Source organism: Lolium perenne, chromosome 6, assembly GCF_019359855.2.
Source record: "Lolium perenne isolate Kyuss_39 chromosome 6, Kyuss_2.0, whole genome shotgun sequence".
NCBI classification, from domain to species: Eukaryota; Viridiplantae; Streptophyta; class Magnoliopsida; order Poales; family Poaceae; genus Lolium; species Lolium perenne.
This window is the reverse complement of record NC_067249.2, coordinates 178,518,135-178,530,064: the sequence shown is the minus strand read 5'-3', so window position 1 is coordinate 178,530,064 and position 11,930 is coordinate 178,518,135. Positions and strand designations below refer to the sequence as shown.

The following is an 11,930-nucleotide window of genomic DNA, read 5'->3' as shown; positions in this document are numbered from 1 at the left end:
GCATCTCCATCTACCGCGCGCGCGCTCAACCACTCCGCTGTCCGTCCCATGCGCCACGGTCGTCGCCGACGATCGCTGCCAACGGGCTCCCGACGAAACCACGCGCCCAGCCAAAAACGCTCCACCGCCGAGCGGCGCACGCTCTCGCCGGGGCCAGAGACGATGGCGACCGATCGCGCGATACAGGGCAGCGGCCGCGCAAGCCGCCGCTTTTCGCACAGTCGCCCGTCGCCATCGCCCCTCGCCCACCTGGCCGGCCAGTCTCTCGTCACTAGCACATCTGCATGATTACCGCCGGGTCACTGTGCCTGATCAGTGGAGTGAAAGGGGGCGACTAGCTAACCAGCCGGCCGGGCGAATATCGCTGTAATTTAAAAGCTCGATCTTTAGCTAAAGCATTTCGTGTCGCGCGCGTTTAATCCATCAAATCCCGGCCGATCGATCGCCTTTATTTAGCACCACTAGCAGCGCCTAAAGAAGAAAGGAAACGATGGGACGAACAAAAGGAGATGCGCCGCTGTTAATTGTTGTTGCACACAGCATATTCTTGCCCCACAATCCAAGCAAAGCAAATACTCCTACGATAAAGGCAGCAAAAGCTACTAATTTTGTACATGCTCTGCTTCCTAAATGTAGCAACGCAGGCAGATGCAGCGCTGGTCGCTGGTCTTGGTTCCTTTTCTTTGGTTCACGCACGATTTCTGGTCCAATGTGGATGAGGACCTACGAGCATGGACATGAAGCTAAGGCGGCGGCGGCTGGAAGCGGCACGGTTTGATTGATTGATGATGGCGCTGGTTTTAGTATTCCCATTGCAGCGGCTCCTCGAGGCGGAACGCAGCCGCGCCGGCGCCCGCGATGGCTAGGTCGCCGTCGTCGTCCCACGAGGAGGCGCATGAGAGCTGGCAGGAGGGAGGGCAGTGTCGGAGGTCGAAGAGCAGGTCGGGGAGGTCGAACAGCGCGTCGTCGCCGGCGTCCGGCGGCGGCGGCGGTGGCGAGGCGGAATCGGCCGCGCTGACTTCCGGTTCCGGGCCGTCGGGGCTCTTGACGGCTGCGGCGCCGGCATTGGCGGAGGCCGGGAAGTCGGCGGACGCGGCGAGCGCAGCGGCCGCCTGGACGTCCTTGGGCGCGGCGGTGGCGGGGCGCGGGAGCTCGTGGGCGAGGTCCGGGAAGTTGAGGTGCGCGGCGCGGCCCTTGATGGCCAGCGCGGCCACGTCGTGCGCGCGCGCCGCCATCTCCGCCGTGGCGAAGGTGCCCAGCCAGATGCGGGACTTCTTGCGGGGCTCCCGGATCTCCGACACCCACTTCCCCCAGCTCCGCATGCGCACCCCGCGGTACGTCGGGTGACGACCGTCGTTGCGCGCCCGCTTATTCGTCTTGGAGTTGGACGACGACGCGGTGGTGGACGGCGGCGAGGCCTGGATCTCCGCGGAGCACGACGTGGTGGTCTCGGAGCCGGAGGAGCAATCCTCCGTGGCGCCGCCCATGGCTGCCCGCTGATACTAGGGTGTGGTGGAGTTGGTTGGGAGAGTGATGAGCGAGAGGAGGGTGAGTGGTGTTGCGTTGAAGTGGGATGGAAGTGGGAGTTGGGGTTTTTATGATGCTGCACAGAGCGATCTCCGTGGAAAGAGGTAAACAATGCAGGGAATCGTTCAGGGAGGTGGAGTGGTGAAGGCGCGAGACTAGTAGTGACCAAAATTTATCAGCTCTGTCACTTGTGTTGCCTTTTTAGAAAAAAACTAGCACAGTGGCCCTTGCAAATGCAAGGGCATCGCTTTTAATGTATTAAAATGTTGTAATTTAAATTTATAGTTTCAAGGGTATCCACATTTTGTTGGAATTATAATCCTTTAAGAAAACATAACGTCCACTCTATGATGTACGACATAATACGGTTCTATAGTATCTATAAAAGTGAATTATTGCATGTGATTATATTAATTATATTGGTTTATATGCATTGATATTTCATACTTTTTTACCACCTTGGTTCCAAAACACATCACACCCTAACAAACTTCTCTTTCTTTTCAAATCATTTATTTAAAATTAGTTTGATCTGGTACATAATTTTCTTATGTTTTACTAACATTTATATTAATATAAGGCAAGTCGTATCTTGATTATTGTGTCAAAAAATGTAACTTCACACTAATAATGAACTAAGACATGACATTCAACTTGGAACATAGCTATACATATTTCAAAGAGAGTTATTAGATATGTATTTCTCACTTTAGGTCGATTTTGGGATGTAAATGATAATAGTTATTTTTTATTACCAATTATGTTTATAAAAACACTTTGGACTTTATCTAGTTATTAATGGATTCTTCATTTTTTATATATGTAGCATTGCCACGTTTGGTTATATTGACAGAATTTCAGCTAGAGATTATAGATCATGTTATTGTTCAAGATCGAAAACATATATAATTTATACTTAAATCTATTTTTTAGACAAAAATCATACGCATGAGCGCACTATCGGTCGCTATCGAGCAATCAACCAATCAAAATGTACCCCCACCATTTTTTTTATTTTTTTGCGCTCTAAATTTATTCAAAGTTTGCAAAGCTTGACCAAAGATATATAAACAAATATCAACATCCATCGTACTCAAATCATATAATATAAAACTATATTTTATGATGATTTTGTTACCATATATTTTATATGAGAGGTGTCGATATTTTTTCTAAATATTTTTTCAAGCTTTATACCTATAACGACTAAGTATATCGAAACAGATAGAGTAGTTGAAACCATGCATGCATGTGAAGTTCAAATAGAGCACATACATGGTATTTATTCTAGATCGATCATGCATCTTGGTATACTTTTGGGTACTTTTTCCTGGATTGCATATATTAGAAAAGCATGAAAGAATAAGTGTATTTACGTGGTTTTAATAAAGTAACACAGCGGTGGATGGTAGCATTGAGCTGTGCCGACTTTCCCGTTCCCTCCTTTTAACGGTCCATGAAACACTATGGTGTGCACACAACATCCCAAGTTCATAGCAAGCGCAGCTCTTTTTTTTTTTTTGGACGGACTCCTCTATTCTCGGCACTTACTTTTCAATATAATACGTGTCAAATAAAATATCTCGTTTTCTAAACCAACAATTTCCATTAAAACCAAACAACAAATTTTAGATCTAATCATAAAAAATAATAATTTTCTGTATGGTCATAAAAAATAATTAGATGATGTAGATTAATGTCTCTATAATACATCTCTATAATGCTTCCTGAACGAACCTATTGTACTCGTATTTAGAACGCTAGATAGCTAAATACTTTTTTTTCTTCAAAACACACTTGCCTATTTATACGGAGTTTATTTATAGATAGTAGTGCACCTTTAATATTCAAAAGGGGACGAGGCTTGCCCGTGCCACACCCATGCGACCATCGGTGCGACTCGATTCGTGGAGGCCATCGAGCGGCACTGCCTCCCGCACCCGTCAGCCCCGTTCCTCCGGGAAGAAAAAACGCGGAAATACAGCACCGTTTGTATCCATCCTCCCGTGTACCCTTCCCCCTTCAGTACCAGATCCACAGTGTGAACTCTAGCTGAAGTAAGGACTGAAGCAACGAAGGATAAGCTTTCTGGCGAGACATCTGGTCATGCTCGCGTTCCTCCGGCCTATAGGCGCAGCCCAGTCAATGGATATCGGCGCTTCGCGCCCTCGGGTTAGAGATGTCAAGCCTCGATCATAGCGCCGCGCGACCGTGCCTCTATTCGTCCTCAATCGTCACTTTCAGGGCAACTGAGCCCCCTTGCGAATCAAGCCGGCGGTGGCCCGAGTGGTCTCAAGCGAAGTCGTAGTGCCCGCCGCGGTGAGGAGCTGGGCCAGGCCGGTCGCAGCTCCGTTCCTCCGCCAATGGCAACCACGCGTTAGTTCATCCGCCGCCGGCCCGTATCTGGCAACCGCACTCGCATGGGCATCATGGGTGGCGGCGGCCCAAGTGGTCTCATCGGACGGCTCAGCTGGAAGCGGCGGGTCCTATCTTCCCCCTTTTATTTGTTCATCTTCTCAAAACTGATTTGTGAGTTCATCTTCTCCAAATGACCAGGGCACAATGGGAGACTGGCCGCGTCTTGTTCCCTCGGCGAAGACGGAGGCGGCTTACCAGAGAGGTGACCACGCTCTTGCAGGTGGCTGCCACCCCCAGCCAGACCTGCCTTCACCCCGAGCCTGCGACGTCACCAATCCGTCTGCGGCCTCGTCGATGATCTAACGGAAGAACTGCGGCTGGAGAACGGAGGAATTGGAGCATGGCCAGAGGCCTCACCGGACAGCTCATCTTCCCCTGCTTCAGTCGTTGCTCCAACTTATATTCACATGGGATCTGTTTCCTGTTTTCTGGCTTTCCTTATATACTCAATCGTGAAGTGAATGCCGTTTAGTTTTTTTTTTAAACCGTGAATCAATGAGTCTCTATTTTATCCCGAGTCCTATTTCCAATTTTTTTTTGCCAAACACATTTCCATACAACTTCGCACTATTGTTTTTAGCGGTGACACCTATTATAATTGATTGTGTAAGCGAGACTGTGCAGTTACGTAACTTTTAATATTTTGTTAAATCCTAGCCATATATTTTATATCTAATAATTATAATAATTTAAGTGATGATGTGGATTAACGTGGTGTCTCTATTTTAGTTCCGTATTTTACTTTTAGTATATAATAGATAGATAGATAGACAAGCCAAAGAAAACTTGCTATTAAGGAGTTTTATAGATCTTCCAAGCCAAGTCTTAGCTCAATGTCAAGACTAAAATATACAACGCCTACTCTCGCAGCATAATGTTACCAAGCAGCTGAAGCTTGGTTCCTAAAAACTTTATCGTTTCTTTCCTTCTAAATTTCCCAAGAAACAAGCATCACAAGAAATGCTATGGCCTTCCTTGAATGCCCTTCTTTATTTTTTTGGATCACATCTCCACCAATCTTTAACGGTAGGAATCACGGTCCATTGATGCGGTTGAATGTCAAAGAGCCCGTACCAATCTTTCAAGTTCGTCCAAATACCCTGGGAGAACCGGCATTGGAAGAGGCTGTGGGCGGCTGATTTTTGCACTTGGTTGCACAAATGACAATAGCCATAATTTTGCCACCCTTTCTTTGTAATCTATCTGCCATCCAAACACGATTTTGGACAACCCATGTAAAGATCTTGCATTTTGGGGGAGCCCACGGTCTCCAAACCATTGAGAGCAATGGAGAAGTAGTATGTCCCAAAAATTGCATTTTTATGCTAAGGAGGTCGAATAGCTCCCTTTTTTCTGAACTTCTAAGTAATCACATGCGGCTGTCGTGGTTGAAGTGAACCCCTTGAAGCATATCCCAAACTTTGTAGAATTCTGGAACAACCGAGAGGATATCTTGGGTGTTGATGTTAGCCACCCAAAACTAATTGTCCATAGCTTTCCTCACCATACATTTTCTTTTTGTTGCAATCATGGACATTTTGGGCACAATTAATGTATTTTGGGTGCATTCCGTTCAACAGAGAGGAATCCCAAAAGAGGTCCGATCCGTCTCCGCATTTCCAATGGTGACCACCCTAGCCGCCTCGAAGAGGTTATGATCTTTTGTGATGCAAGGGTTCCCAAGCCCCACCCATATTTCACACTGCCACCCATCTTCGTTGTCGTTGTTGCAGAATATTGTGTAGATCTTAGGGATACTCAAAACCGGAAACCAACCACAAAATATGTTAGCCTGCAGTAATGAGGTCAAAGTTTGGAACTCGACCGGAGTCTTTGTGCTTTCAGGCCGGAGAGTTCGGTGTCGATGATTGTAGGCCGGAGACTCCAGTGATGGGGTGGGGGTGCGAGAGACTCTGGTTTCAATTTTGTATGCACGAGTTCATACGCTTGGAAAGAAATCTGGACCTAAAATCCTCAAATCCCAGAGAAATATGAAAAATTTGGCAAAAGTGATGAAAACAAAGGTAGATCAATATCTAAGACACCAGAGCCATGGACAGAACCACAAAAAACTCAAAACAAAATCGTAGGTCCATGAAAGAAAAAGATTGGGGCTATTTTTTGGGTTTTTTTCAGAATTTTCTCGAAGCCAAAATTGGGCGGGTGGGAACAACAATTTGTGGCAACCAACATATGCTGATACAACATGATCTGGCTTGACGACAGGTTTGTGCTCGATCTTATTGAATCGAACAAAGGGTTGGGGAAAAACACGCGAAGAGCAAACTGATAAAACTTTTAATTAGCCTCAACGACTTGTACAACCACCCTGATAGAATCATCTAAAAAAGACCATGAGGTATAGAGTCCCGAAGGAGAAATCGGTGATGAACCGGTAGAATCTCAGGCAAGAGAGATTGAGCTAGGTAGAATCCTACGGGAGAGACTTCGCATCCGATAGAATCATGGCCTTGAAAGACCAATTCCCCAAAGGGAGACTTGGATACAACACAAAAGTATCTTCTATCTCTAAATAGGAGGCCCCCATTACCTGATTTCTCTCAACATGCAAGCATCACACATCATCAAGTCCACCTAAGCTGCCCTTCCGTTTCCATTCTATATGTATAACCCCATTTCGTTGCATTGAGCAAATTGCACTTGATCGTTTCCAACTAGAAATTATTGACAAACAGGAAAAATGAAGCCCATTACGTTTGTTCTTCTTCCCAATAGCAACGTCGAGAAAACGAAAAGATGGCCTCTTCCTCTACCTCGCAATGAATTTAATGAATGCAAACGGGAAAGTTTGTCGTTCCTATTAAATCCATTCGAACCCAATTCATGCCTCCCGTCCTTAGATGGATACGGTTCAGCCGAGGCTGCCTTTGTCTCCCGCGAGCATGTCGAGGCTGAGGCTTCCATCGCCTCCTTTGTGATCCAGGTCACAAATGCCTGTCAAGGTATAGGGGTATTAGGTCTCTCTCTCTCTCCACCTCTCTCTCTCTCTCTCTCTCTCTCTCTCTCTCTCTCTCTCTCTCTCCCCATTTAAGCTATGTGTTTTTCTTGCAGATTCAGTTATGTGTTCTTCCCGCAGATGTGTTTCAACAATGAGGATTTCTGATGGGAAATTGGAGTTTCATGATAATTGTTTGATTCTGTATTCTGATATCTTTATAAGTCTTGTTTTACATTTTCAGTGACGTGGGCAGGAATGAGCTTATTCACTTCTATTCTACCATTTCAGATTCACTCAACAGTCCAATGTTAATATGTACAGTCACCGTTTTTCTACCATCCTGAAAGTGTAAAATGGAAGTTCTCGGTTTATGAAACCGATGTCTTATTACTCGAATGTTTGATAGGTAATTTATAACGAGTTTCATTCTATGCCCCCTGGAAAATTCCATTCCCCTGATTCTAAAGTCTCATGCTGCTTTCCATTGGAATAGCCCAGTTTTAATATTTTCCTAATGCAGGTCAAAGATATAAGAGATGCTAAAAAAAATTATTTTCTACAAACAGGTCAGTGATTACAAATATGCAGATTATATGCAGGTTAAAAAAATCTAATTGTTCAATCACATTTTTTATGTGTAGGAAAAGAGAGAATGTACTTCATGCTTTAGATGAAACAGCGTGACTCTGATTAGGCTTGAGGCAGATAATTTTGCATGTATATGCAGATTATATTAGTTTCTACCTTGCCTTCAGATTTGATAGACTACTAAAAAGATGCACGCGTCTTAGCTTCTGTTAGGCACGTCCCAAGTATTCGGCAAAATGTTAACATCCCAAAATTGCACATGGCTGTTTTTTTTTGCGAATAATGGCAGTTTGTTAATGGTAGGATACACAACATTTCAACCAAGCATTGAGTAATTGATATAGCCTGTTTATTTATCAAAACGCGTTGCCCTCTTCTATTCACATATATTCATCTTCTTCTATTTCCATGAGTGCTATATAAATTAAAAATTAATCTTATTTATTTCCTTAGTTTCATCTGAGACACTCAACAATTTTAGTCTATTGTCTGGTACTGGCTCCATTGGTTAAAAGGCTTATTGGTGAGTTGATCTCTCTCTCTCTCTCTCTCTCTCTCTCTCTCTCTCTCTCAAATATAAAACATCTCCCTAATAAGAGCATTAGTGATTTGACACAAAAATCCAAATCTATTGAGTTGCACAACTACAGTTCTTCTGAACTTTGGTAGGATCAGTTCTTATGTATGATTAGTGTATCTCAGTGACCATCTTTTGTTGGAAAAAAGACACATTTTAACCATGCTTACTTGAAATCCAGATTTTCAATGATAGACCTCTTGCTTGAGTGGCTACTATTTACATTCATGTCTTCGTAGCTGTTTGTTTAAAAATGGTTGTTTCAATCTAATTATATTATTTTCTTTTTTTCGAATGACCTATTATATAGACAACCTTATATTTTGGTGCAGAGGGGATGTAGGTGAAACCCATGTAATAGGAAACGTGTTATTGGCATTAATTGGGTTGGAGATCTGTAAGGCAATACAAAGTATACCACTGAATCGTGGTGAAGCTATTGAAGCAGAACAAGATTGAAAGGTGTTGTCGACATAGCGGCTTAACTTGTTAATGTCAGAGGATTTCTTCAACAAAGCGATTTTGTACTATGCAAATGAATATCGTTGGTAGATCAAGATGAAGTAGCCTTATATGGACTAGAGAAAAGTATTTTCATCGTTACAAAAGATTTTCAGACAATGTTTTCTTCTAAAATGTTGGTATGTTGGTCTTACTTTCACAGTTCATTTAAAAGATATTCTATCGATAATATATATGTAACGCATGCTATGACTCTGCATCATGCGGAGGCTACCATCTAGTTTAGCTAAAGAGAGGGTATTTTGAATCTCTTAATTAAAAAAGGCATCCCTATTTTATTAGTCTCCCTCAAAAGAGACAAATAAAAAGAAAATAATAAAAAGAAAGAAAAGGGCGTGAGCCGGCCCGGTCAAATGGGCTAGCCCACCTGAGCTGGCTAAGCGGCCGAACGAGGCAGGAGCCAAGGCGCGCGCTCGAGCGTGCGCAAGCACTGCTTGGCCGGCCGGCCCTGGGCACTCAGGATGTAAATGGCTCATCCGTTGGACAAAACGGAGATGCCGCTTCGGCCGCATACGCGATTAGCTGTTTTGGTGGGAGCCGCTAATAATTGCTTGCGGTTTCCTGCGGCTTAGTGGCGCCGCTTCGGCCAGCTTGATGCCTCATTCTCTGATGTGATGCCACATGGGACCGAGCAATCTGTCCAGTTCCACCGTAGGGAATTAAGCAGCACTGTCAACGTTAGTTGTTTCCAACGATTCGATAATTTTGGGATGATTGCACATCGTCTAGTGCTTTTGAACTGCGTTAATCTTCTTTAGCTTTAGCAGGAGTAAGTACAGCGTGTGCCAACCTGTTGTTAAAATAGCTGCATAATAATACTAATAAGTTAAGAGGATTTCCTTCACACAAAAAAAAGGTAAAAGGATTCACTGAATCACTCCAACGTCTGTACTAATAGAAACAAGAGTACCACTTCACTGTCTAGATGAACTGTAAAGAGGCCAGATTAATAGGAACAAGAGTACCACTTCACTGTCTGTTGTCGAACTCAGTCTACCAAATACATATGGCATTGAAGCTGATACAAGGTCATGACCAACGCATTCAACTGACATACACATCAGCGGTATGAACTGATAAAAGATACAATAGATTATTTCGGACCCTTCTTTAACAAAGAAAAAATAGAACAAGTACACATAATCTTGTCCAACAACTTAAGCACAATCTGTGAGGCAGGCATATCGATACATGGCATTGCTGCAGCCAAAACAAAAAAGAGCATCCAGTAGAGATAACCTCTAGAAACAACAATCTGTGAGCATTTCAGAGTTCTTCAAGTGTGAAGTAACAGCAACAGAAAATTAGGATGTGCCATAATTCCCAAAAGATGCATCAATCTGGCATGAAGACACTGGGGTCGAGATGACACAACAAAATAGACAAGTAGATGCATGCTCATCCACATCCGCAAGGAATCACCGACATTTGCTAAAATAGGAAACACAGAGGTCAGCACGGTTCATGAATATACCACCCTTTTAGCAGCTGAGATCAACTTGACATGAATCTACATCTTCAAGTGCAACAGGGAGCAGCATCAGCACAGGAGCCTTCCAAACATCTTATTAAAATAAAGGGAAATGCACCTGAAATTTTAAGTCATGCTAAATATATCTTCTCTTTGTGTAAATCAGATAGACTGTATAGTATATAAGAATAAAAGGGAACCCAAAAGTAATACATGTCTAGGCTAGTCACTCGAGCAATGCCCAAAAGTAATACATGTTTGGCTATCATCGACATATTGCCTGACTGAACCAAACGCTCAGGCAGACAGCTTAACCATCGATCAAATGTTTAACATCAGGATGTAAAATTAATTTATATATTACACACCAGTACACCATAATAAGATAATGATATACTTGAAGCATCACAAATAAAGATAAACTGAGCAGCAGAGAACAGATCAACTACACCTTCCATCTCTAAATGAAAACATGGCAAAAACAGCTGCATAAAAAGTAAGAATATTACAGTACAGAGACTATGAAAGAGTACAGAGACTATAAACAGCATGCAAACCTACAACACGGGAGTTTTAGTATGCAAACAGAGACTATGAAAGACATTACAGTACAGAGCTTTTGTGAATAAAATCCAGCGTCGTACCTCCTCGTAGATCATACCACCTCACAGATCATCATCATCCACAACATGATACTTTGCAAAAGGAAAAGTTAGGAACGGAGACGGCTATCCACCAAGCACGGTGACATGGATGATCACACTGCCTGTAACCAGTAACCACCACAGCTCGTGAAGATTACACCAACTTCGTCTGAAGCTAAACAAAATTTGGATCCCTGCATTTGTTGTATTCATGAACAACCTAATTCCCACTTTCAAAGGTTGGCACCAACTATCAGCTAAATTCAGATAGTGTCAGGACGTGGCTGTGCTGATGCGAGTGATCGAAGCAAAGGTTCTGAAGACTAATTAGGGAAATCAAGAAAGTTGCCTACCTATTTAGTACTATTATGTTCATCCACGCAGAGAGCACTGGTTCGAGTTACTGTCACAGTGTCACTCAAGACTTCAATGCAGAGTTGCTTAGATGTAAAAACAAGGCATAATACCTTTTCTCTAAAACACTTAAATGCAGAACACCAAAAGTTCCTTTCTACCAGATGATTCTGAAATGGTTACACAACTAGAGTAGTCTAAAACACCATGCTCCAAAAGCTTATCAGTCCATATAAAGAAACGTCATGTTGGACATTCATCATACCCATTTTGCAAAGTATCGTTGTTAACATGGTGTATATTAAAAGAGATGGGACGAGCTGGGTACTGAGCTAGCACTCTTCCAACAATCAGTGACCAATTATAGAGAAAATCTATCAATATCTACAGCACTGAATCTGGTTCATTAGATGCATCATAGAATATATTTGGTCAGTGTAGAATCGTTGTATACGCATACACTGACTACTACAACATAGAAATTCGAGCAGCTCGTGAATCTGCATCCAATTTGCGACATGGAACATGGAAAAAACGCAATTCCCAATCAAACCTCGAAAATCCTTCTTAGAGCAGGTCTAACAGACCCCGTAAAAGGGGCAAACCCGTATAATAACCGCCGATTTGAGGGTTTCGGCTCTACCCGGCCGTCTAGCACGCCCGTAAAACGGCCCCGAATCGTTTTGCTGTTTTTCGAGCACGGGGCGGGTCCTCGCCCCTACTTGTGCGGGGTGGGAGCGGGGATAGTGGGCGAAACCACTATCGCCCACTCCATCCGCGGGAAGCATTTCGCGAAGCCAACCGCCGCCGCCGCCGCCGATCTCCTCCCGCGCCCTTCCCGGTCGGATCCGGCCGCCATGGACCGTCCGC

At 43.8% G+C, this 11,930-nt stretch overlaps 1 protein-coding gene across 1 annotated transcript; it reads right to left on the bottom strand.

Moving 5' to 3' along the window:
* Positions 1–493: 493 nt before the first annotated feature.
* LOC127306811 (ethylene-responsive transcription factor ERF039-like) lies at positions 494–1,637 on the bottom strand. The gene has a single exon (XM_051337523.2). The coding sequence runs from the start codon at positions 1,485–1,487 to the stop codon at positions 801–803; it is 687 nt and encodes a 228-aa protein (XP_051193483.1). The 5' UTR covers positions 1,488–1,637; the 3' UTR covers positions 494–800.
* Between the last annotated feature and the right edge of the window lie 10,293 nt (positions 1,638–11,930).

Bases quoted from the DNA above. Each gene is read 5' to 3' on its own strand.
- LOC127306811 (XM_051337523.2), bottom strand. From the start codon at position 1,487: ATGGGCGGCGCCACGGAGGATTGCTCCTCCGGCTCCGAGACCACCACG.